The 27,824-nt window shown below is 43.0% G+C and overlaps 1 protein-coding gene across 1 annotated transcript; it reads right to left on the minus strand.

Moving 5' to 3' along the window:
• LOC129339691 (vomeronasal type-2 receptor 26-like) lies at positions 1–27,594 on the minus strand. Its single transcript, XM_054994270.1, has 6 exons — positions 27,498–27,594; positions 14,546–14,673; positions 12,999–13,838; positions 6,792–7,019; positions 2,438–2,564; positions 1–899 (listed from the first exon to the last, which is right to left on the minus strand). Exons 1-6 carry the CDS (start codon positions 27,592–27,594, stop codon positions 1–3), a joined length of 2,319 nt encoding a protein of 772 aa, XP_054850245.1.
• Positions 27,595–27,824: the final 230 nt, after the last annotated feature.

Genomic DNA, 27,824 nt, shown 5'->3' on the forward strand with positions numbered 1-27,824 from the left:
TTAAATTTTCCTTACTAGCTGCTCTCTGGTGTTTAGCTGTGGCCGGACTAAAATAATGAAGCATTTGGGAAAGAAGATACAAGCCAATAGGCCGGCACTAGAGGCCAAGATGGAGAAGATCTCCACGGCCACCATGTATTTCCCCTTGGTGCTCAGATATGTGGGGACAAAGGACACCCAAACACTGCAGAAGACCAACATGCTGAAGGTGATCAGCTTGGCTTCATTAAAAGAATCAGGCAGCTTTCGTGCTAGGAAAGCCACAGTGAAACTGATGATGGCCAGAAGACCCGTGTACCCCAAAACGATGTAAAACATGACTGCTGAGCCTTCGTTACATTGTACAATGATAACAGTCAGCTGGGAGTGCATGTCCAACTCTGGAAAAGGGGGGTAGGTTGCCAGCCATGCGGCACAGTTGACAGTTTGAATCAAAGAACAAAAAAAGATGACTGAGAGAGCCAGTCTCTTCCCCACCCATTTCCTCATCCTGTTGTCTGGCTTTGTGGCCATAAAGGCAAGAACCACAGTGATGGTTTTGGCCAAGACACAAGAAACTGAAAGGGAGAAGATGATGCCAAAGAGTTTTTGTCGGAGGAGACAGGTCACAGTCCCAGGTTGACCAATGAAGAGGAAGGAAGACAGAAGGCCAAGCATCAGAGAGGAGAGCAGGATACATGTGATGCTGCAGTTGTTGGCTTTCACAATAGGTGTGTTCCAGTGTGCCACAAAGATCCCCATCACAGCAACCGCAATCACAAAAAACAAAATGGCAACAGAAGCCAAGCCTGCTCCCATTGGATCCTGAAAGGATAAGTAGGTGATCGATTTAGGAATGCACTGATCCTGTTTCTTATTAGGATATTGATCTTCAGGGCATTTCTCACATTGGTCGGCATCTGAAATACATAATCCTGGTCTCATTATTCACAAACACACAAACATGCCTGATCATCATGTTTATGAACCCATCACTGTATTATTTCAAAAAATGAAACTTTTTCACTATTACTCAAAAATACTTCATCAATTACTATTACAAAGTTCTCAAAGCAGTGAGTGTCATTTTGACTCTTGAAAGCTTATACCCTGAAAATCTTGTTAGTCTCTAAAGTGCTGTTACCGGAACTGGTCTCCTTGCAATAAAATGATTTGTGGGGGAATTAGCAAGCAAGGAGAATGGCTACGCGAGAAGGGAAACAAGCAGGAAGTTTCCACCAATTTCTTCCAGGTCCCCTCCCCAAGGTAACAGACGAGGCTGGTGCGTAACATCAATCAACAACTTTTATTAAAGAACAAAACTGCATGCACATACACCCAGAGTTATGGGCATAAAATAATTACCCAGAGAGACAGAGAGTCCTAGGAGGCTAGCCAAAAGTGTGTGTGTGTGTGTGAAATATATTTACCAATCAGAGGAGCAACGTGGTCCATGGAGGAAGAGAGCTTCAAACGCCAGCGTTCTCAGCCAGGAGAGAGGGAGAGACTTCGGGAAGCAACCCTAAGGGAGCAGCGCTTGGACTCAGGAAGTGTGCATGATTTGAATGAGGCCAGGGCCCTACCTTTATAGGTAAAATCTGCCCTGAGGTGGGATAGCCCACCTAGCCATTAGAACGAAGTCTCCAATGGTCGGTTCCTGGGTTTAACAGAAGGTTTGATTGCCTCGATGGGTAGCTGCTCGGGTGTGTGAAAAGAAATGTAAAACTTGTTCTAGCACTACACAAAAGGAGTAGTTTATTAATTAAGTCCACTGGAGCTGAGTTGATGAATTTACGAGGGGAGTGTACTTTCCCAGGAACAGCTGTCTATACTTACTAATGTCATTGGATTAGCTCCTCAATCACGGACAGGAGATCTCATCATGGAAGGAGGGAAAGGAATGTGCTAAGGTGGGATGTCTCTGCAAGACCTTTGTTGCACTGGAATCCTTTGGGGCTGGAAGGATAGTAAATCCAATCACTTCTCAATCACTTTGCATTCCTGTGCAGCATTCCGTGCATGCCATGTTCTCCTGGGTGGGACTCAGCAACTATTAGAGGATCTCTAGTGGCAATACTGCAGCCATTTTAATTCCAGAGGCCTGAACATCTTTAATATCAGAAGCAACCATACATAAAACTGCTATTGAAATGGCGGAGGCCAGGCTGACTGCTCACAGTGCCACTAGATTCCTGTCCTGATACAGTTGTCACCACTACTCTAGCATATCCTAGATTATTATCAAACTGGTTAAAGGGGCTTGTGAAGAAAGGTTAGGGGAAAATCCTAGCAAAGAAATGTCATGTCAGGTTGTATCTGGCAACAGGTTTTCATTGTTGTTATTCAAAAAGAAAAATACAAAACCTTCCTATTTCTTATACTTCATATTGATATGGCAGGACTGAACTGTCATGCATGAGGAATGTCCACACAATCAATATAAAGGCTTTCAACTTACTAGTCTGGTTTGAAATGCTTCCTGGTGCGCACTGAACACACGTGTAGCAACAAATGGGCTTCTCCTCCTGAACAATCCTACTATGTCCAGGGTGGCAGTTCGGGACACATGTAGACTTAGGAACACTCTAAGGAAAAGCACAAGGAAGGTGGATGGCATTTTATCTTCATCTCTCAGGGCCAAGCTACACATGACGAATGACACTTGAACGGCAAGTGGATTGAGTGGAGGGCAAGTGAACAGGGAGAAATACACTTGCCGTTCAAGTGTCATTCGTCATGTGTAGCTTGGCCCTCAGTTTCGGACTCTTTTTGCACAAGAACATAGAAATAAGTTCCACCCATGGCTCATAGATACACAGTATATGTTTGATGTTCACTGTCACGGTTCTATTTTCCCTGCATCTCAAATCTTTTACCCTACAGCAGCATCTGATCCTCCTTATCCATCCTGTCTTCCTTTCACATCCTGGCACCCCAACTGTGCCCTTTGAATTTCCATTCAATGATGTATGAACCTCCTCTGACCACCACGCAAAACATTTCTATTGGTAAAATCCCTTGTGATCGGGGATGCAGAGAAGTTTGTAAAGATCGTGACGGGCTTTTATTTCTTCCTCTGGCTTCAGAAAATGTTCTCACAGATAACATTGTGATTCATTTTGCATCTGTGCTGCACCTGTATTTGGATAACTAGTGCTCACATAGACGACCTTCCTTGTGTCAAGATGGGATATCTTTTTAAAGTGTATTAGGCACAGCGTTCCCTCCTGCATTGTATTGCCTTATTTTGAACTTGAAACAAAGCCCATTGTGCAAATAAATACAAGGGGCTCTAGAAAGCTGGGGCTGGGGATTGCTGTCATGGGGGGGAGTCTGGGGAGGGCTAGCAGGTGGAGGGCAATGGGAGTCTGGGGAAAGCAGACAGGCAGGAGGGGTCTGGTGGGATTGGCAGGTAGAGGGGAAAGGGGGGTCTGGGGAGGGGTGAGAGGCAAGAGGGGTCTGGGGAGGATTGGCAGGTATAGAGGCAAGGTGGGGTCTGGGCAGGGCTGAAAGGCAGGAGGGTCTGGGGAGGGTTGGCAGGTAGGGGGCAAGGGGGGGTTGGGGAGAGGAGAGAGGCTAGAGGGGTCAGGGGAGGATTGGTCGGTGGAGAGGCAATGGGGGTCTGGGGCGGGCTGAGACACAGGGGATGACGCACCTGTAGCCTTGTGAACCCCGCTGGAGCTGGGGTGCACTGCACCCCAGCTCCACCGAGAGCAGCGTAGCCCTGCTCAGCAGGGCTCAGAGGGTGGCAGGTGCTTTGCCTCCACCTTGTCCCCACCGAGAGTGGTTCGGCACAGCTCCAGTGGGGATGAGAGGGTGCTGGGTGCTTCGTCTCCACAATGTACCCACCAACAGTGGCACAGTGCTGCTCCGGCAGGGATGAGAGGGCACTGGGCACTTCGCCTCAAGGATCAATCAAGGATCAATGTTCCTCATCGGAAAGACACTAAGGGAATTATATATCAGGATGTGAGGAAGAGCCTCACATTGGCCTGCAGGTGGAGGGGCAAGGTGGTTTAGGGAGAGCTGAGATGCAGGAGGGGTCTGGGGAGAGTTGGTAGGTAGAGGATCAAGGGGGACTGGGGAGAGGTGAGAGACAGGAGGATCAAGGGGGTCTGGGGAGCATTGGCAGGTAGAGGGGCAAGGGGTGTATGCGGGGGTGAGAGGCAGGAGGGGTTTATGGAGGATTGGCAGGTAGAGGGGCAAGAGGGGTTCTGGGGAGGGCTGAGAGGCAGGAGGGATCTGGGGAGGATTTGCAGGTGGAGGGGCAATGGGGGTCTGGGGAGGGGTGAGGCACAGGGTGCAATGTGCCTGTAGCCTTGTGAACCCCGCTAGAGCTGGGATGCACTGCACCCCCGCTCCACCGAGAGCAGTGCAGCCCTGCTCAGCAGGGCTCAGAGGGTGGCAGGTGCTTTGCGTCTGCCTTGTCCACACCGAGAGCAGTTTGGCATAGCTCCAGTGGGGATGAGAGGGTGCTGGGTGCTTCGTCTCCACCACGTCCCCACCAACAGTGGTGCTGTGTGCCTCCAGCGGGGATGAAAGGGCACTGGGCAGTTCGCCTCCACCTCGTCCCACCAAAAGCAGTGCAGTGAGGCTCTGGTGGAGCTGAGAGGGTGCCAGGCACTTCGCCTCTGCCGTGTCACCTCATCCCCACCAATAGCAGTGCAGTGTGGATCCAGTGTGGCTGAGAGAGCACCGGGCACCTCACCTCCGCCGCGTCACTGGGCCCTGCCGAGAGTGGTGTGGCACAGCTTCGGTGGGGCCGAGAGGGCGCTGGGCGATTTGCCTCCACCACGATGCCTCCTCCCCATGAGAGTGGTGCGATGTGGCTTCAGTTGGGCTGAGAGGGCACCAGGCACTTTGCCTCTGCCACGTCGCATCACCCCCACCGAGCGCAGTGCAGTGCAGCTCCGGTGGGGCTGAGAGGATGCCGGGCACTTCACCCCATTGTCTGGGCTCCACTAGGGCTTGCAGGCGTGTAGCTTTTCCTGCGCCACCCTCCCTCTCAAGCTGGGCTACGTAGCCCAGCAGCAGAGGGCTGGGCAGAATTGCCCTGGCATCCGCCGCCAGCTGCACCCTCCAGAGGCAGTGTTCCATGGCGCACTTTTATACTGGTGCGCCAGCACAGGTGCACCAGGATCAATGTTCATCATCAGAAAGACGCTAAGGGAATTATATAACAGGATGTGAGGAAGAGCCTCACATTGGCCTGCAGGTGTTTAATTGTATGGAAGAGATCTGTGTATGGAATTTTCTCCACAGTACAAGGTAAAGCTACCCAATATGCCTTCAACTGGCTTTGCATCATATTTATCACCTCCTGCTATTATAGATTGATCCTTGAGGAAGTAAGCCTGACTCTTTCGTTGTCATTCCCCATGAGGCAGCTGACAAAGTTTTTATATAGGACTGCATTTTTAAGTTACTTGTTTTTTATATTTATTGAGAGTCCCAAACTATGTTTTTAAAGTTTGCTTTATTCATTTTAGGACAGGATGTTAAAACTGTTTTATTCATTTTCTTTTCTTTTATTCATATTGAAAGCTGCCTTTCATTCCTACAACATGGAAAGATGTCTAATCTGTTATAGATAGATAAATCAATCAATAAATTAATAAATACAATGACTACCCTGTGGCACTTTGGGACTCAGCCTGTAAGGTGTCTGTGAATCCTGCCTGTTAGAGATAAAAAGAAAATAGCAACCTTTGTAGTTTCAGGGTTTACTCTTCATCCCAGAAACCAGGGTGCAGCTAGTCACTGGCCCCATTTTAACCTCTTAGCTGCAAGCATTTGAAAAGTGGTATAAACAGTTCTTAAAATCATGCCATGAAAAATGCCCCCCCCCTTCTCTCTTTTTAAAATTTTTTGACATAGTTCTTGAGGAAAAGTTCTGGTGAACTCAATAGCTTTTACATGTTTTTGTCATTTTGCCTGGTCTTAGTAAAAGGTACTTTGTTGACTGGGAATCTGGACAGATCATGAGGGGAAGGGAAGAATGGGTTACATCAGTACTTTGTATTCATGGCCCATCTTACATGGCCAAAGTAATGCTAATTGCTGCCCTGGGGTCAGGTAGCAATTTTCCCCCATCCAGGGATCCTGACAGTGTTTTGCCATCTTCCGGGCATGGAGCAAGGGTCACTGGGTGTGTGTTGGGGAAGGGGAGGTAGATGTGAATTTCCAGCATTGTGCAGGTGGTTAGACTAGATGACCTTGGAGGTCCCTTCCAACCCTATGATTCTATGACCGTGTAATTGTTTGTATTCATAGACATTTTTGGCTAAAGAGAAAGTCTCTCTATTTCTTTGTGCCTTATTTCCCCTTGAAATCCAACAATTGTTTTCTTTTCCTGTTTTTAGGAATTTGGAATCAGTTTCTAATCCATTCCTTTTTAACCAAAGAGACATTTGAAGGGCAAAGAGGCAGGATGGGAGGTTCTGCACAATTTCAGAATTTCACTTTGTAGATGCTCAAAGGCAGGCAACCACTTCTCAACCCTTTCTACCTCCTGTTAGAGCACTTCCATGGGGTGTACAAGTTAAAACAACTGCAAGCTCTGAACTTACAAAAGGGCACCTTGATTTCTTTTTGAATGAAAGAGAACTCCGACTCTTAAAAGAGAAATAGAGAATAAGAGGAATCAAAGGCCCAAAAAAATATTACAGAAAAAGAAATAACCCACCCCACAAGAACCCTATGGGTCAAGTATCATGGTGGGCACAGCTACAGTTGGGATAGCCATAGAAATCGAAAACTGCATCTTGTAATTTCTCAAAGGAATCTTTTAGTTTAAAACTATTACAACACACCTGCTGGAACTTCTGATTCCACACAATGGCACTTTCATTAATGGTGAACTCTTCGCCTGTAGGAGACCAGGGGTCCATCCATCCCACTCGCACTCTCTGGAAAGTCTGATTGGGAAAGGTGACCAGATTCATGATATCAAAGCCACTTGCCAGGTCTCCGTTTCCATCAAAAAAGATTTCTTCCCCAACACTGTTGTTAAAGCGGACATTTCTCAGATACAAATACATCTAGATCAGGAAGGGAAAAGATGATATATGAAGAAAATTGATGAGAAATAAGCTGACATTACATTTCTGGAACTTGAATCTGACACTTGAGTTTGTACAACAAATTTTTAATTTCAGCAAATTATTAATTTCAGAATATTCATTTTTAAAAATCTTTCTTCAAATCGAAAATGGTTTTATGTGTCTGTTTTGAGGGAAAGCTGCATATTACTTTGTCAGGGATTTATGGAAAGTCGCTGGGGACAAATGCCCTCTAGTCTAGCATTTACCCCATATATATCAACTATTGGAATTTCACTCTGCAAACTCATAGATGGCAGGAAGGAGAGGCCAAAGATTTGTCCCTCATGCCCAAAATAGAATCCTTAAGTGCTTACATATGCTAATGGCTTGGGCTGAAATAGGACAATGATTTACCATTTAGAATGGCACACCTAAAGAGAAACAGAGGAGGGCAGTCTAAAGTCTAGAATAGAGGTGGATACAAACCGAAATACAGACCAAAGTTTTACACAGACCAACTCAGTTAGATATTTGTGAACAGGCAAATCATGGGGCCATGTTTTTTACAAATGTGATGACTTTTGGGCTGGTCTGTCGGTTCAACAGTCAATGAATCCAGATATCCTGGCGCAAATTAATCAATTCCCTAGGCAATGGAGGGGACATCTGCAGACCTTCTGCAGCCCTTGGAACACTTCAATCTTAGTCCTTAAAATCTTGATAGGCAGCTCTGGCTTCCAACTAGAGAACTCCCATTCTTCTCTGTGCAAGCAGGAGCAAGAATTAATTTCCTAGGCAATGGAGGGGGATGGAAGTTCTGCAGACCTGTGAACACACCTATCTTAGCCCTGAAAACCTTGATAGGTAGCTCTGGCTGCCAACCAGAGAGCTCCCATTGTGCTCTGTGTGAACAACCACTATATTTCAAGTTCATATTCAAGTTTATTATTATGGCACTGTGCCAGTATAGCATGCCTCTAAAAGTTGAAAGACCATAAATTAGATAATTACAAAAAGATAAAAAACTGATTAAAAATTATACAATAAACTATGTTAAGATAAAAGGTAGGTAATACATATGTAAGTGTGAAAATACCTAAAAGAGAGATTTGGAACCTCTTCCATTAGCAAATGTACAAAAATTTACACGATCTTTTCAGGTTACATAGCAAGTTGCACAGAATTTGGCTACCTTAGCAGTAACGGTTTGGGATTCATCAGATAACAAGTACGTGATACAGTTTGATTCTGATCAGCCTGGCCATGGCTTTATTAGGGGTGAAATATATTTGGCACCATCAAACTGATACCAGGGGCACCTAAAATCATATGCTCTGTGGTTTTGACTTTCTCTGCAACACAGTGGCACATCCTCTGTGCCAAAAGGACTCACTTATAGCGGCCCTGCCGAAGGAAATGCTGTGCACCTAGCTAGTGTAAAAGCTGGAGGAGAGCCTGCTGAAGACTCCCTGTGAGTTCGGCATCTTTGAGTGTGAAGGGGTCATCCTAGGCCCCCCGGAAGAGACAGACCACGGACCGACCAACCAGTCCATGAACCAGGATGAGACCGTGAAAGTCCATTGTTTAAGGTTCATGAAACACGACAGACCATGACTTGAATGGACCACTATTTTCCCTGGCCTGTGCCCATCTCTAGTCCAGAATGAAATCTCTTCTTCTTTTGCCAGGAAAATCAAAACCACCCCAGGTAGACGGAATCTCCCAAGGGAATATTACTAATTCTCTGGACACATCTTTCCAGAGAATGGATGGGCACAAGCCATGAAGGACTGAACTTTTACCGAGGGTTATGTTCTTGTCTATGTTGTAGAGAACAATGGGGAGAAGTCTTGTATATGAGTACAAAGGAATCACTGAACTTCCAAGCAAGTGAAACTTCCAGTAATGGTATCCTGTCCCAATGAATGTTGTATAGAATAAGAAATAGCACAGGGAAAAGAAAATATGTTTTTGCCTTTTCTTTCTCTTCTTGCTCAGTCTGGCGCACAAACAGACCATATGCCTTCTTTTTATACATTTATTAATTTTTTCTTATATTTGAATGCTTTAAGCCTCGTCTTTTGGAGCATAGCTCTCCAATTTGGTTTCCCAGTGCCTTTTCGCATGTTCCATGTGTAGACATGGGAAGAGGCACTGGGAAAGCTCAGCATCCCAGGAGCACAACAGGTCAAAATTGTGAAGCTGCAATAGATTGTCCCCACACTAGCTTGTAGGAGTGAAGCAGCAGACACAGCCAAACAGCAGAGCCTCTAAATGTCAAGGCAGGTCTAGTGTCCTAGATGTGTAACTCTGTCGAGCTGGAGATAGAATTACTGGTGACAGGGGTTGACATTGGGTGTGAGGGAGATGGCAATTATTTTTTTCCAAACTCCCAGGAACTAATGTTAAGGAACAGGGGGGCTTGTGACAGGGCGGGATAGACGGGTAGGCAGGGGGGGTGGTCAGGGAGGTCGCCTGTGCCATTCACCTGCCCCACAGGTCAGGGGGTGCATGGCAAGCTGGCTGCCCCCTGCTCTGCTAAGCAGGCAAAAGGAAGTGCGGGTGGCTGGGAGGCTGGCCGCGCCATTTGCCTGCCCAGCAGGACAGGGGGCATGTAGCAAGCTGGCCGCTCCATCCTGCAAAGCAGGTGAATGGCGCAGCCAGCCTCCCAGCCCCACACACTGCTACGGCCAGCTCTGTGGCATGCCGGGACAACCAGTTTGCCACGGGTGGCATGCACCACCCTGTGTGATGACGTCACGGAAGTGATGTCATCACGCAGCGCTGGGAGCATGTGCAAGACAGTGCACATTCTTCAGTTGTCCTGGGTAGGGGTGTGCAATTCGGTATTCTAATTAGGTTAAAGTTACCAAATCAGGGCTGTTTCGTTTTTTTTCAGTATTACTGAAACTTTTTCTGAATGTCAAAAAATTTCGGTAATACCAAAGCAGAGATTACCGAAATGATTCGGCCATTGTTTTCAATGAGGAAAACCTTCTCCTGGCTTTCCGGGAGTCTGGGGGGCGGGATTTTCTGTCCGAATCACACCAAACGTGGTGGAGACTTTCTGCTAACTCTCCTCTAACTACCCCCAAGTTTCAGAAAGATTGGACTTTGGGGGGACATGTTATGCCCCCCCCCAACAAGGTGCCCCAATCCTCCTACACTCTCCATGGTTCTCTATGGGGAAAAACAAGTCATTTTTCTAGGTGGCTTGGGGTGGCATTTTGCAAGCAAAATGGCCATAGATGCCCCATTCCGTGGGTTCCTGCTGTGGGAGATTTTCCCATAACAGGAATCAATAGAAAGTGGATGGCCACAGGACAGGGGAGGCTAGGTTTGGGGAGTGGGTGTGTGGTATTTGGCTGTTTGGGTGCAGGTGGACTGTGGCTGTGGCCATTGGCAGCCCCAATCCCATGTGTTTCTGCGGTGTGGAAGTCTTCCCCACAGTAGAAAGACAAAGTGGTGTGGCAGGAGAACCACCTTTGGGGGGGCATAAAATGCCTCCCCAAAGTGGGATCTGGTTGAGCTTTGGTGGAGGGTGGGAGGACAGGTAGGAGATGGGCCCCTGAAGGTTAGGGGCATTTTGCATGCAAAATGCCACCCCTAGCCAGACAAGCCTCTCTTATTTCCACCATAGGAAATAATGGAGAAAGGGGGGGCTAAATGCAGCATCTTTGAGAGGCCATAAAATGGCCCTCCAAAGTGGGATCTGCTTGAGCCTTGGTAGAGGGAGGGAAGACAGGTAGGAGGAGGTCCCCTGAAGTTTGGGGGCATTTTGCATGCGAAATGCCACCCCTAGCCACACAAGCCTCTCTTATTTCCCCCATAGGGAATAGTGGAGTGGAGGTGGATAGGGGCACTTTTTTAGGAGGCCATAAAATTGCCCCCCAAAGTGGAATCTGCCTGAAACTTGGTGGAGGGTGGGAGGACAGGTGGGAGCAGGTCCCCTGAAAGTTGGGTGCATTTTGCTTGCAAAATGCCACCCCAAGCCACCTAGAAATATGACTTGTTTTTCCCCATAGAGAACCATGGAGAGTGTAGGATGATGGGGGCACCTTGTTTGGGGGGGGCATAACATGCCCCCACAAAGTCCAATCTTTCTGAAACTTGGGGGTAGTTAGGGGAGAGTTAGGAAAAGGTCTCCAGCAAGGTTGGTGTGATTCAGACAGAAAATGCCCCCCCCCAGACTCCCGGAAAGCCAGGAGAAAGTTTTCCTCATTGAAAACAATGGCCGAATCAAGCCAAAACGCGAATACCGAATTGGTTTGCCGTTTCGGTATTCCCTGAATACCAAAACGGTTTCCTGATTCAGTTAAAACCGAATCAGGTTTACTGAAACAGGTAGGCCTTGCACACCCCTAGTCCTGGGTGCATATCTTCAAATTGCCCTAATACTTTGCTGTTTTTTTAAGTCAACTGACAAAGTTAGACTTTGGGAACAAAGGCATTTATTGGCATAATTGCTTCTTATTATATAAATTCCATTCTTTCATTCTCCTCCACCTCCTCCAGGTTATCTGAGGAACTAATATGTGCAGGATTCGTCCAAAATACATGTAGAACTTTCTAAAGCAGGATTACATTTTATTGTGGATTAAATCTCAGACCGTGTTCTAGCATGCAGCACACAAAGAAGGAACATGGATCCATTTAGTGAAGTTGTGGGGTAAATCACTTGAATTCAAGTGACCTAATTCAACCGTTTGCTAGTTAATTAATGCATGTAAAAAGGTTATGGATTATTGAAATTCTATCAACATCCAGGATGTAGTTTTAAGAATTATATTTTAAAATTAAAAAATTAAAAATAAAAATACAAAAATGAAAAATTTAAAAAATAAGAGAGAGAGAGAGAGAGAGAAGAAAGAAAGAAAGAAAGAAAGAAAGAAAGAAAGAAAGAAAGAAAGAAAGAAAGAAAGAAAGAAAGAAAGGAAGGAAAGAAGGAAGGAAGGAAGGAAGGAAGGAAGGAAGGAAGGAAGAAAGAAAGAAAGAAAGAAAGAAAGAAAGAAAGAAAGAAAGAAAGAAAGAAAGAAAGAAAGAAAGAAAGAAAGAAAGAAAACCTGATAAATCAAATACGAGAGCAGTAATTTTCTGACTTACTTATAATTCAGGTGTGAGCAACTTCCAGCACACAAATCAATGAAAACATATTTGGCCTCGGTGCTTGGCCCAAGGGTTAGATATCCATGCATTTCAGATATCCAACTAAAACACTGTCAGAGCTGGATGAAGTGGTAAAGCATAAGGGAACAGGCATGGCTTGTCCTCCTAGATCTGTACAGCCACCAGCTGAGTCCAAAGAAAATCCGAGAGATTCCAACACTGGAAATGGGCTCAGTTTGCTCCAAGTGGGTTTCAGGACAATCCACACCTTCAACACACCCTATGTTATCCCTTTTTTGGCATATGAACAACTTCACAAATAAGACATTGCAACTTTTCATTCTGGGATCAGACCTGCCCTTCTTATAACAGCTATATTAATAATAACTTTCAATTTATATACCGTCCTTCAGGTCAACTTAAAGCTCTCTCAGAACGGTTTACAAAGGGTGTTATTATGATCCCCAAGATTACCCAACTGGCTACAAGTGGAGATATAGGGAATCAAACCCGGTTCTCTAGATTAGAGTCCCGCCACTCTTAACCACTACACCAAACTGGCTGCAATATATTCACAGTCCCTAATCCTCCAATACTGCATAGACAAAATGATTGGTTAAAGGAATTCATTTCTGCCACTTTTCAAGGATGACTTGTCACAAAACAGCACAGAGTGGTAAGATTAAAATTATCCTATGTTGGGCACAGATAAAAAGACTTTAAATAGATTGGAGATGTTTTATGCAGTGGAAAATTTGAAGTTAGAGAAGAAGAGATTCTATGAGCATGTATAATTTTCTCGAGTGGCAATTGTGTGGTTGCAACTAAGGCACTCATTATAGATGAGTTATGATCAAAAGGGTGACTGACCTGCCATGGATAAACACTGAAATGACCTCCTTCCACAATTGCTTTCTTCCAAGTTCTTAATGAATACATGGCATGGAGAGCATGCGCGACAGCATAGACTGCATTGTAGATGCCATAACTCTGACCAGACATTCTCATTTCAAACACAGTTTCTGGGAGGTTTCTTATCTTCTCCTTCCCTGTGCAGTTTTCAGCATTTGGGTAATCAAGATTATATAATGGGAGCGTGCAGACAAATACTTGGAACCAGAATCGTTGGATGTTATATATCTTAGACTCATATGGATTTATAGTCTCAATGAAGTCCTGAAATTCTGACACCACACTTGTGTGCAGCACAAAGGATAAACTGCCATTGAGGGATTTTGTGGTGAATGGTTCCATAGAGAAAACAGCTGTAACATCCCATTGAGATGTTATAATCCAAACTCTCTCCATTGGTAGTTTGCGAGAAATTTCATTAACGTATAGAATTATTTTTAAACCTTCCATAGACTGACGATTGCCATGAACAAGAATGGTGTTCATTTTGTTCCCGAAGATATTAAAACCTATCCTTTCCAAGATTTCTACTGGAAGATTTATATAACTCCTCACTGTTGGAATCAGTTCTTTAAAAGCAATGCAAAGGTTACTCTGCACCAAACTTGGCATGAAGTTTTGAAGGAATGTTTCCCCTTCGTCATCATCTGATGTGATTAGGCCAATCCAATTCCACCCAAAATGTTTAAGGAGCTGAACAATCCCAACATACTGATGAACTTCATTGGGAACGATTGAGAAGAAATATGGGTATTGAGTTTTATCATTCAGTTTAACATCAAAGGAACCATAACTGATCTAAGACGAAAGATCATGATTTGATCAGAGGTGACAAAAATGATGGCAAATAATTTTATCATGACCCATCAACAACATGCACTCAACAAGAGATGTTGCTCTATGATTTCAAGAAGCTAACAGGAATCATGAATTTATAACAGAATCCTGAACAGTGGACTGAATGATGTCTACTGTCTAAGCAATCGAAATACCCCAAATTAACCCAAGCTCATGAGATCTTCGAAGGTTATCTAGGATGGTCATGATTACTGCTTGGATGGGAGATCACCAAGGAAGGTGGGAGTGGCTACAAGGAGGAAGGCAATGGCCAACCACCTCTTCACATCTTTTGCCTGGAACACCCAATGGATGGGGTTGCCATGAGCTGGTTGTGATGATGGTATGTTCTTCTTGTTCTGAGCTGGATGGCCTAAACTATGCTGATCTCATCAAATCTTGGAAGGTAATCCAAATCAGCACTGCTTAGTATTTGGAAAGGAGGCCACCAAGGTGTTCAGGGTTGCAGTACTGAGGCAGACAACAGCAACCCACCTCTGTTCATCTCTTGCCTTGAATACTCTACAGGATCACCCAAAGTTGTCTGCAACTTGAAAGCAGTTTCCACCACCAATTTGATATTTCTGAGAAGGACACAGGAAGGGTACTGAAAAACCCTTATGTATTGCTGAATATCTGGATCTGTGAATTTCCAAGAACACACATACCTGTGGAACCTTGAAGATAGTTAAGATGTTGGCCATTTGAATGGAGTTTGGGGAGGTAAGTGCACCAATGGTGGCGATCAATTTCTGCTTTTGGTTACAATAGAAATTGCGATGAATCAGCTGACCTCCTAAGAGTAGATACAGAGTCTGTAGACATGTGATTTGTGTGTTAAAAGAATTGTCAAAGATCTTTGATCCCAATGTGGTGTTGGATAAGAGATTACTTTTTCTGATCTCATTAACAGCAAAAATAAAGGCAAGAACATGCTGGTAATTTTTAGGCACTGTCCTACAAAAAATATTTTTGATATTTTTAGACAGCTTGTTATAGAAATAAGAGTGTTTCATTTGCAAAACCGTGTAATTGTAGACCTTGCCACAGTATTTCAAGGGTGATGCAACTCAAATCCTTCCTACTGCTGCATGGTTTTCCCCATCTAACAAGGAGAAATTATAAATCTTCTATCTCTGACTGTAGAATTTATTCATTGACAGAAAGCTTCGCACTTGATGATGCTTGTTAATTAGTCTTACAGAAACCATTGCTCAGTCTCAGTTGTTTCAGGAAGAGAATTTGCTCCTATGAATGTAGCAGTGAGAATGCCTTCCTGTTGATGAAAAAGGGTACAGCCTCACGGAAAACATCCATAAGATAGATTCATGCCAAGGTCCTGTATCTTGCAAACCTGTATGCATATTGAATGATTTGGGGAATATAAATTATAGCCTCTGGGTTGTGATGGAGATGACCTTTCATCTCTTGTTCATTCATATCACTCCAATTCTTACATAAGTCTAAATTTATGAATTTATATAGGATTATATTTATGAAAATAAAGTCTTATGTACGACTTGGATTGATATGAATTGCCTGGATAGCTCAAACTGCGTTCTACACAAGAGTAACATTCCCAGCAAAAAGGAGCTTGGTTCTTATAATGACCCATGAAGGGCACTGTGCATGTACAGAGTGCAGGATTGTGGCCTGAATATTACCATAAAGGGGATCTTCAAAACACTGGCAAATACAATATTTTTGCTTTAGAAATAGAGGAATTTTTTTTCAATGGGTTCTTTAGTTCTGCTGATTATCTTGTTTCCAATTGAACTTAGAAAGGAAAGGTCTAAACATAGATTTGAAAAACTGGGGTTGAAGTTGCACTTCATGGCAGGGGCATTTGGGCTGTAGTGGTAGAAAGGAGACAAGAAAGTCACACCCTCTGAGGACTTCCAGTTTGGATTTATGGCGATCTGAATTTGCCCAGGGTGCTGGGCAATTGAGAACGACTGTTTTAGGCAGGCCAGGTGCCTTGATTTCCTGTTGCCACCCCTCTTCAGGCAGGAGAGGGGCTGGAATGCTGCAAGACCCTGAGAGTGAGTGATCTCGGCAATGGAGGGGGGTCTGAATAAAGGATTTCTCCCACCACCTTGAGGTCCCCTCAGAGAAGGTGAGCTAAAATCTCTGCAGAGCTCTTTTGAGTCAAAATTTGGCATAAGGTCACCAGAAACCAAGCTTCAGCATTGGATTTGATCAACTTTAAATGTAAGAAACAGCACGAACAACCCAAATGGATAAAGGAAGGTAAAGATTACTATCTTGTTTTTCAGATCAAAAATCAGAAGAGAGAGCAAAAAGAAGTGGAACTAATGGACTGAGCTGGTAGGGGAAAAGAGGAGGAAAGCAATCGGGGGAAAGTTGTGGAATTTGATAGAACTTTAAAACATTAAAAGAAGAAAAATTAACATTGTTTATACATACCTGTGGCTTTGGAGGAGATAACAGCAGCAAGAAAGGGGAGGGAGCGTGAGAGGAAATGGAGCAATTCATGCGAGATTGTAAAGGATATTGAGGACAGCGAATTTCTGCCTAGACATTAAATGCTCCAATAACAGAAGAAGAAATTTCAGAAGCCATAGAGTCAATCAAAGTAGGGAAAGCACTGGGTCCAGATGGGATTTCAGCAAAATTTTATAAAGAAATGAAAAAAGACCTGGTGCAGACCCTACAAAAGTTTATGAATTAGATTATGAAGAAAAAAGGACTAGCGAACACATGGAATGAAGCCAATATTTCACTGATCCCAAAAGAGTTACAAGATTTAACAGATGTTAAAAGTTATAGGCCCATATCTCTATTGAACAATGATTATAAAATTTTTGCAAGAATTTTAACACAAAGGCTTAAGAGATTTTTAATAGACTTTGTGGGAGAAGAGCAAGCCGGATTTTTACCGAATAGGCAAATTAGAGACAATTTGGGAGTCGTGATGGATGCTATTGAATATTATGACAAACACCCTGCTAAGGAGGCAGGATTTTTCTTTGCAGATGCAGAGAAGGCCTTTGACAATTTAAATTGGGATTTTGTGTTTTTAACAATGGAAAAGATGGAACTGGGGCAAGAATTCATAGAGGCTGTGAAAGCTATTTACAAAGATCAAACAGCATCATTATGTATAAACAACGATTTGAAAGAAAAATTTGAGGTAAGAAAAGGTACAAGACAAGGATGTCCACTTTCACCTTTGCTGTTCGTTATGGTGTTGGAAATACTATTAAGGCAGATAAGAGAAGATGACAGCATAAAAGTTATAAGACTCAAAGGCTTTTCATACAAGTTCACCCACATTTGCAGATGATGTGATGTTTATAGTGGAAGAACCAGTCCAGAGTCCAGACATTACCGTTACTCTTAGATAAAATTAAAGAATTTGGAGATCTGGCAGGGTTTAACAAAACAAAATCAAAATTGCTCTGTAAAAATATGACAAAAAAGAAACAAGTGGAGTTAATGAATGCTACAAAGTGGTTCAAAAAACAAAATACCTGAGAATAGAGCTAACAGTTAAAAATATAGATTTATTTAAAAACAACTATGAAAGAGCACAGGTGGAAAGAGATATGTTGAAATGGAATAAATTGAATTTGTCGCTGTTGGGACATATTTCAGTGTTTAAAATGAATGTGTTACCTAGAGTGATGTTTTTGTTACAAACAATCCCAATTGTAAAGGACAAGAAATATTTTATAAAATGGCAAAGGAGAATATCAGAATTTGTATGGGCAGGAAAAAAGCCAAGAGTCAAGATGAAGGTGTTGTGTGATGCGAAAGAGAAAGGTGGTTTACAATTACCAAATTTGAGATTGTATCATGAGGTGATATGTTTAACGTGGTAGAGAGATTGGGCAAGACTTTCTAATCTTAAATTGTTAGCTCTGGATGGTCATAATAATCTGTTTGGTTGGCATGCATATCTATGGTATGACAAACATAAAATGGATGGTACGTTTCAGCATCATTATGTAAGAAGGAATGTTTTTATGGTTTGGCAAAAGTACAAGAAGTATTTTGGGGAGAAAAGACCTATGTGGATTGTTCCAGTAGAAGTTGTAAATCCAAATGCAGAGCACAAGGGAGAAGACTGGATAACTTACAAAGAACTACTATGGATGGACAGAGATACTTTTAAAATAAAGGACAATGAGGAGTTACCGTTCAAATATGGTTGGTTGCAATATCGACAAATTAAAGACTTATTTGAATCTGAGAAAAGAAAGGTGGGCTTTAGAAGTAAAAATTCAGAATTAGAAGAGCTTCTATTTGGAGGGGGAATAAAATTGATTTCTAAGATGTATAAGCTTTTACTGAAATGGTATACAGAAGATGAGACGGTTGAAGTTCAAATGGTAAAGTGGGCAGTGAACTTTAACAAAGAAATTACAATGGAGGCATGGGAACATTTATGGAAAAATACATTGAAGATTTCCACATGCACTAATTTGAAAGAGAATGGATAAAAGATGATGTATAGATGGTACTTAACACCGAAAAAATTAGCAAATGTAAATAATGCCATGTCAAACAAATGCTGGAAATGGGAAAAAACATGAAGGTTCCTTTTATCATATGTGGTAGACGTGTGAAAAGGCCAAGCTTTTTTGATCTAAGATTTATGTAGAAATGTTATTAATTGTGAAAAGTAATTTGTTGAAGAGCCCAGAACTGCTGTTGTTAAGTTTAAATATGGAAAAAGTTAATGTCAAGGATAGGACACTATTATATTATATAATGGTAGCAGGAAGATTATTATATCCACAGTATTGGAAGCAAGAAGAAATACCAGAAGTTGAGATTGGATTCAGAAACTGTTGTACATGGCGGAGATGGACAAAATGACAAGAAAATTGAAAGAAAAAAATCCAAGTGAATTTTTGAATGACTGAGGAAAATTTAAGGACTATCTTGAAAACAAGTGGGATGTGAAAGGACAACTGTGGTCTTTGGATAACTATTAAGATGTATAGAGAATAAATATGAACTTTACCTTTAATAATAGAAACAAATAATAGAATAGCAATAACGATAAGAAGTAAGGGGGTTGTTAGGTGCTGTTGGGAGTCAAAAAGGAAAAGAGGGAGGGGGAAGGGGTGGGGCATATATACCAGTATAAGGGGTAAATGTAGTTATATTGTGTATTATGGAATGTATGATATCCCATCCAATAAAAATTGATTTAAAAAAAAAGAAAAGAAAGTCACACCCTCTGTTTCTGTGAAAGGGTCCACTCCAAACCGCTTTTTTGTTAAAGGTTCTGCTTTCTAAGGTTGACTTGTTACTGATAAGTTTATTCGAATCTTAATTAATTGTGGTTTAAACATGCATGATCTTTACTTAGGTTTCCAGCTACTGAGATGTTCTATAGAACATGACAGAAAGCTCAATCTATGAACACAGCAGGATGATTGAAATGACACAAAAGTTCAGACTGTGTCTCTGACATCAGATTCATGCAAGGGAATCGCCACTCGATGCCATCATTTCTAAGTGGTTCCTTTGCATGTTTGAAGCAGCATTGCTGAGCCACCATCCTCAGTGGAGCAGTTGAGACAAGAATGATACAAGTTAGATGAGATTTCTCTGAAGGCCAAATGCTCAACCTGTAAATCTGCAAAGATATACTTACCATCCCTGCAGAAAGAAGTTTGGCGGTATTGTAAAGTTCAATAAAGTGCTTTCAGCAATTGTAAAGGATACAAATCCCCCAATGATCATATCTTCTCTGGAGCGATGGAAATGATGAGAAAATTTTGGTTGCCTAGAGCAAGTGGATTTCAAACTGTTACTGAAAGCAATAGGAGGTATTAGCAGGAGTAGCTGCAGTCCTAAAACCAGAGGGAATGCTCGCGAAATGTGGCCCCAGGTCCAGCTCCATAGCCGAATCATTCCTTAGGCATTCACTAGTGTAGCTGTAAGAGGGATAAGGAGATTTCTGTATTTTATATTTATGTCAGTTTGCTTTATGCTATTGGTTTTGTAGATTTGTTCTTATTTTGATTGTATTTACATGCAATGTGAACAGTTTTTATACATATTATATGTGATGAATTCCATGATGTGGTCTATTGATACACTAGTGAAATTGAAAAATATCTAAAAAGCTTCAAGAAAAACTCAGAATGACATAACAGAAAATGGCCTGAAAATCACATATCACTAGACTAAATAACAAAGAGAAGAAATCAAACTGGAAAAAGCTTTCTTTTGGTTAAAGCAACATGGATGCAGCATTCAAAACTGAAACTGCAAGCAGCACAGAATCCATCTGGAGTACCGTTACAGAAACAAAACATCAGCGAACAACTAAGAGTCACATTTGAATCATTTTTATCCTGCTTTTCTGCCAGAAACTGGCTTCCACATTTCTTCATCTCTGCACAGCAACCCTGTGAATTGTTCATGGAGGTACCTTGTACTGAATGAGGATATTGGCCTGTCAGGATTAGTATTGTCTACTCAGAGGGTACTATTCCTGTTTTCAACAGTAGTAAGTTTGTTTCTGTTGGCAAGGCAAGAACATAAGCAGGCTCCCACTTAGCCATCCTCAAGTTGTAAGTGCTATGGGATCTTGTTTTGCAGAACAGGCAGAGCAGGATAGAAACCAAAGAGCCATCAATGAGATGCCATATTATACCCAGATGTTTTAGTCATTTTTCCTGTCAATAGCAGTAGCATTTGTTTAGCCACACAGGCTAACTTGTACAAATCAACATACAGATGTGAAACTTGGCCCCATTATTGGTAATTTAAAACCAACTCAATAACGTCCTTCCCTTTTCTCATCTAACCCTACAAGCACTTCAGCCCTAAGCATATTTTGTTTATAATCTCTCTGAAAGGCAATTAGCTACATTTATACAACAAGATAAACATGACTTAGTTATTTTTACATGGTTTTCTAGTTGTGTAATCCTAGTCCTGCTGCATTGTTCACTGGAGGCCCTTCCACATTTGGAACATGAGATTCCAGGGATTGAACCTGGGGAATCCTGCACATAAAGCTGGTGCCCTAAAACTGAGACATTGGCCTTTCCCTTAAGCATCTTAAGACTTGCACAGCGTGATGGACAAAAAAAATGAATAGGACAGTTTGGGGACATAATTCCCATTCTCTCTGACCCTAGCCTGAGGGTGTCATTGTTGGAAGAAGGGACTGACTATGTCCCTTGCTCAGGCCTTCAGGACTGCCAGCAGAGAAAAAGGAAGGCAACAACCATAAAGTTAGTTAGACAGATAGGCTGTTATAAGTCTCCTTCCTGCCAGGGTGCCAGTTTCTGTTCAATGGATCTTCTCAAAATATCCACCCCGATCAGACCAGGCAGAGACAGATTCGGTAAACAGCTTTATTCAGGAATTCCAGTACAACCAACTAACAGAAGACAATTGCTGAGAATGACTGTTTAACTGTAACAATGCTGACTGTATACTCCTTGCCCCTCCCCTTTTCCTATGGAATGGAATTTTTTCTTTGACAGCTTTTCATTGGTAGAAAACTAAATGGCAACTATGTAAATTCTCTACCTGCTATGACTAACAGGTAACCCCTTTCAAACATTAAAGTGCAGCTACGTAACTTCTCTACTTTCTTTGCCAGACAGGTTAACCCCTGTCCGACACAGGGGAACTTCCTTCCCCTCTCTCCCCTCTTCTTCCCTGTATGTATCTGGACAGGAGAGGCAGCATAGTGTCTCCTCCTGAGAGAGATTGCCTACCTTCAATCTAAAGCCACCCTAGCTAGTTAGATAAGTTATTCCTTCTATCTCTCCACTAATCTTAAGTGAATGTATTTCTTTAGAAAAATAAACCGTTATTGGTTCTCTAACTTGGATGAGAGCTTTCTGCATGTAGTTTGTTTAGTTAACTTGTCTTAACTAAAAACCAATAGTTCTCTTAGAGCCTAGGCTGATGGCATAATCACTCTACCACTCGTTCTCCCGGTATCATCACAAATTCTTGTCTGTTTTTCCCCCCCAAACTGAGAACCTAGGACCCCTACCTTTGACAGATCAGACTTCTTCAGGTTAACCTCCCAAATCTCTGAGGCACAAGTTGTTTTGGCTGGACTTTACGGCACAAGCTCATGATTTGCATTTGACTATTCATTTTGAAAGAAGCCATTGGGGAGCTATGAGATTTCCACAAGTAGGTTTAAATCATAGAGGTCTTGATAATGACAGGGCAGATAATCAGCTCCCTTGAAGTCCCCAGCTCTTCTAGTAGTTCAGAATTTGAAAACTTTCAGAAAGTTCATCATCTGCTCTATAATTAGTAAACTTTGGGAGATTTCAATATGTGTGTTTTCAGATCTCTTGAGGTATTCAGCTCAGAGAGCCTTCACTGTGGTGCCCAGGCCTATTCTCACAACTTCCACACCTCCCTTTTTGTGCATCAAAGCAGACCAATAGTGATGCAAGAAAACTTTTTCCAGTAGTTTACTAAAAAAAAATACATATTACATTGTCCACACGGCATTGGCCTTCTTAGAAGCAGCTAATAATTTTTGGATCGATGGACACTTTTTTCCTGATACTGTCATCTTGCTCTCTGTTCCTTGTAGCAGAGATTTCTCCAGACTCTTGGATTAAAGCATGCAATGAGGATTAGTAGGGCCATCCTAACCAGAGCAGCTAGTTAGGGGTCCTTTCTCTTTTCAAATTTAGAGAAAAGAGAGACACCAACTTATAACTGTTTCCCAGGCAGGGTTCCTCTTTTTCCCTGCCCCCTTCTGTGCCTCTCTGAATACTAGAAACACTCCCGAAATTCTGGGGTGGGGGATTTAATTACTCCCAGAATTATTGGAGGATTTTTCATCATTTTAGTTGCCTCAAGGTGAGCTGAAGCAGTTAATGTTAGGAACAATTTTGGCTTGAGGATATCTGAATAAATACCCACACATGGGACTTTCCATATGAATTTGGTCTCAGCTTGTTCTCACCCCACAACTTCACAGACCTTTCTGATGAAGCCTGATAGTTTAGTTAATACAAACCTGGTGCAGACATATTCCCCCCACCACCCCACCACCTACTGCTTACCAACTCACTGTGTGAAGAGGGAGAACATACACATAGATTCTGGCCCCACCCTTTTCTGATGCTTGCCTGGTTGTGTGTCCATGTGGAGAAAGTGACTGCACGCACACGGCCTCCATATAGTGTTCTGAAAATAGCTTTAGGTTACACTGCCGGGGGGCACACCAAAGGGTATGCCAGCAGTATCTTACACAAAAATAACACAACTCACTTCACATTAAAGAATCACCCCAAAACACAATTGCTTTCAAAAACAGTTTATTTCTTTAACTGCTTTAGGTTATACAGTAGGAGGGCACAACAGGGCATGAAAGCAATGTACTACACAAAATAATACAACCCACTTCATTTTTGACAGCAATTGTGTTTGGGTGATTCTCTGATGTGAAGTGAGTTGTCTTATTTTTGTGTAGTAGACTGCTTTTACACCCTGTTGTGCCTTCCTACTGTGTAACCTAAAGCAGTTAAAGAAATAAAGTGCTTTTGACAGCAATTTTTTTGGGCTATTCTTTAATGTAAAGTGAGTTGTGTTATTTTTGTGTAAGATACTGCTGCCATGCCCTTTGGTGTGCCCCCCTGCTGTGTAACCTAAAGCTGTTCAAGAAATAAAGTGTTTTTGACAGGAATTGTGTTTTTGTGATTCTCTGATGTTAAGTGAGTTGTGTTATTTTTCTGTGTGGGGGACTGCTGGTGTAATGTGTCATAATGCTTTGCCTACTTGTACTTTGAAAGTGAGAAAATATTTTTTAAAAAACTTTATTTTGTGTTGTTCGTGTTTTATTCTTTGTTGTGCAGTTGGTTCCCATCATAGGGAACAATGGGGCTGGCTGGCCAGCCATCTCTGTAGGTGGTGGGGGAATTTGAGGGAGGGTGTCTGTGGTTCAGGTGCTCTTTCACAGGGACAAGCTGGCACTCAGAAGTGTGCCCACCACTGTGGCACCCCTGGGCTGTGCAGAATTGCCCTGGGAAAGAGAGTTTAGAAGTTCCCAGCATAGGGAACAAAGGGGGGGGGCTGGCCAGCCTGTTCCTGGGGGTATGGGTGTGGGGCTACTGGGGGTGGATTTGGGTCTGTGAGGGGATAATGTGGGGATTTGGGTCTGTGTTTGGCAGCTGGGGGGGAATTGGGTATGTGTGGGGCTGTAGGGGGTGGACTTTGGGGGCTGAGAGCACCTACTTTGGGAGGCCAAGTGGGAGCTGGCTGAGCCTTGGTGGGGGGTGGGAGGAAAGGTGGGAGAAGGGCCCCTGGGGGTTGGGGGAATTTGGCATGCAAAATGCCACCCCTGGCAAGACAAGCCTGCCTCTTCATTTTCCCCCCATAGGAAATAATGAAGATCAGCAGCAGCAAGCACAAAATAAGAGATTAGCAGCAGCAAGCGAAAAACATTCCCTTTTTAGGCGAGGATAGGGGGACATGGTTTGGGGGGCCATAACATGGCCCCCCAAAGTCCAATCTGTCTGAAACTTGGGCAGTTGTTAGACAGGAGTTAGAGGAAGGTCCCCACCAAGTGTGGCTTGATTTGGTGGGAAAATGCCTCCCCCAGGCTTCAGGGAATCCTGGGAAGGCTTTTCCCCATTGAAATACATTACTGAAACTAGCCGAAATACCGAAACGATTACCGAAACATACCAAAACGTTTCGGTAATCGCTGTTTTGGTAATCATGAAACGTTTCGGTAATACCGAAACAATCCGAAACAGGTATGTTTTGGGGGGTTTTTTGGTAACCTGATTACCGAATTGCACACCCCTAGTCAGGATCAGGAATGAAGCAGGAGGCAATGCCTGTTTCTTTCTTCACTGAGCGAGCAGGGAGCAGGTGGCAATGCCCACCCTCCCTTCACCCAGCTGGGAGCAGGTGGCAATAATCTGAAAAGCTGTCCTACTGGAGTGGTTGTAGATGGTGAAATTCAGACAATAATCAGCTTGAGAACAGTGCAACAGTTTGCAGAAACTGAGGATGCACCAATTCACATCACTTCCAAAGAAATTGGGACATAGGCATCATCCTTCAGGGGGCCTTATCCTTTGCAAATCACTCAGAAGAGGTGGTTGGATTCTGCAAATTTCTTCTACTTTGAACGTAGATGATGGTTTTTTAAGGCCTTTTGGCAAAAGGCATTTCACTGTTCATTTCCAATCTCTGCAGTAGAAAGCCAGGATGGGGAAATCTACACTGGAGAGAAGTTGGAGAGACCTCCTGGATCTATTTTTGAAATGAGGATGATCAGCCATAGCTACAGCACATACAATGCTGTCTATTCTGTGGCATGTGCCTCGCATGACATACACATATCCCCATTCAAGCGCAGAATGATGGCTGATGGAGGAAGAAGGCCACTACAGAATCAACCATTATGGACGGTAATATAGTCTGAGAACAGATCATCTTCTGATTTAATAAAGCTGTTAATGGACATATCTGATGCTTGTTTGAAGTTCCTCTAGCTCGACCAACATTGCTCACTTGTCAACCATTCTTTCCAAATGAATCATATGATATGCATCACACAGCATTTTTGCATCTATTCACATCTGGCCTGCCTTCCCTGCACCCCTAGTGGTTGCAGTGCAGAACGGCACTAGAATTAAAATTAATTAAAATACATTTGCTAAATGTGGGACAATTCCAGCCTCAGAGGTCCTACAGCTGATCTAGGCTACCTGAATTCTAAACCCTCAGTCCCCACCACTTTGTGGCCCTGAATCAGGCTGGACTGCTTTGGAACCTGATCACTTGGTCACCATAGCAACAGGACAGGAACTTGTGCCATGAGCTTCTATTTCCAAGAGTGGGGGAGGGTGGTGCTGTGGAGTCACATAGTGGACAGAGAAGAGAAATGGGATGTTACTGATTCTGGCTGCTGACTTAGGACAGTGAGTTTGGACAACTGAGGAGGCCTACCTGGAGGAAGAGATGTTGCTACCAATAACTCAGTAGAGCTAGAAGTTGGTAGCCACCCCAAACATTAACAGATTGATGAACGGGAATGGCAGAGTAGCAGGGGCAGACTTGATTCCTGACTTCTGGCTTGGCGGAAGCGTATTCTTACAACAAGGGTTGCCATTCTCCAGTTAGGGCCTGGATATCTCCTGGAATTATAACTGATCTCCAGAAAAGGCTTTATAGTGTGTGCGAGGATTGACTTCAGCATGATATACCCTGCTGAAGTCCCTCCCCTCTCCAAATCCCACTCTCCCTAGGCCCCACACCTACATTACAACTGAGGGCCAAACTACAAGTGACGCCTGACACTAGTTGGACACTTGTCAGCATCCCTCAAGTTTTGATGGGAAATGTAGGCAGCTTGGCGGAATGTTGGACAAGTGACAGTTGAAAAGTCTGTTGGACGGCAGTCAGAGAGCCAAGCTGCAAGACCAGGATGCCTACATTTCCCATCAAAACTTGAAGGAAGCTGACAAGTGTCCAACCTGTGTCATTCATCACTTGTAGCTTGGCCCTCAGAGATGAACATAGATAAAGCGATCTCATTGGGAGTTGGCAGTAGGCCCTCTTGGCGCACGGGGCGTTTTGCAGTTTGTGGAGTTCACCTGGAAGTGCCAAATCCTGAAGTTCACTCTGATTCTGTCTATCAATATAAATGCACATTTTCAGAACAGCCACATATATTTTAATCAATTATTTATTAAAAAGAGGAAAAGACATTAAACTTTTGGAGTTTAAGTACAGCGTAGCTATATTTGCCTCTTTTAATTAATTGTGTACATTTGCTTTATTTTTAATGTAGCTTCATAAATTCCTGAGGGCTGTCTCATTTAACAACAGTGTGGAGGAACAAGTTTCCTTTGACTCAAACAGGGAATTCATAGGTAGCATTGATGCTCTAAACTGGGCCACATTCCCAAATCAGTCTTTCCTTAGAGTCAAAGTTGGAAGGATCGACCCAAATATTCACTCAGAGAAAAAGTTTACCATTGATGAAGAAGTCATTGTATGGCCCAGCAAGTCCAATCAGGTAGAGTTCATGCACATTAATATGGTATATGTACTCATTTCTCCAATGTACAAACAATGGGTCTGAGATCAGATGCTATAATAACTCTGTGGGCCAAGCTACACATGACGAATGACACTTGAACGGCAAGTGGATTGAGTGGAGGGCAAATGAACAGGGAGAAATACACTTGCCATTCAAGTGTCATTCGTCATGTGTAGCTTGGCCCTGAGTTCTCTCAATGAAGGACTATAGTTTCATTCCAGATTTTTATCTGGCACCTTTGATATGTTCAGAGTTAGATTCTACAGCAATATAATTGTAGCATCCATTTTAGGAAGATTTTGTGGCATTCTTTCTGAGTAGAGTAAAACAAAAAGTATCCCTTAAAGAAACTGTGTAACTGTATAACAACTTGAAGGGGGGGAAACCCTATAACTTCAAACAAATGAAAAAAAAGAGTGAAGAATTTATTAGGAGTTTTACATATAAAGTTGTGCAGCCGATATACATCAAAATACAACTGATTCATGCCTATAGAGAAAAAACTGTGATTGGCAAAAATACATGAAACCTGGTGAACTTCATAAAGAATATCCCACCACATTACAAAGCATATGCAAAGTTACCTGATGAATCTTCGGGGATCAGTTGGGCCATTTTTTCTCTTTCCTCCATGTTCATCGCAGTTTTGGTGCTCTTCATCAAGCACTGGGACACCCCCATAGTCAAAGCCAACAACTGGAGCCTCGCCTACATTCTTGTCTCCTCGCTCCTGCTCTCCTTCCTTTGTGCTCTATCATTCATTGGCCACTCCAGGAAGGTGACCTGTGGCTTTGACAAATGGCTTTCGGCATCATCTTCTCAGTGGCTGTTTCTTGTTTGTTAGCCAAAACTACCATTGTGGTTCTGGCTTTCATGACCAATAAGCCAAGATCCAGAATGAGAAAATGGAT

The sequence above is a fragment of the Eublepharis macularius genome, chromosome 12 (genome assembly GCF_028583425.1).
Source record: "Eublepharis macularius isolate TG4126 chromosome 12, MPM_Emac_v1.0, whole genome shotgun sequence".
NCBI lineage: Eukaryota > Metazoa > Chordata > Lepidosauria > Squamata > Eublepharidae > Eublepharis > Eublepharis macularius.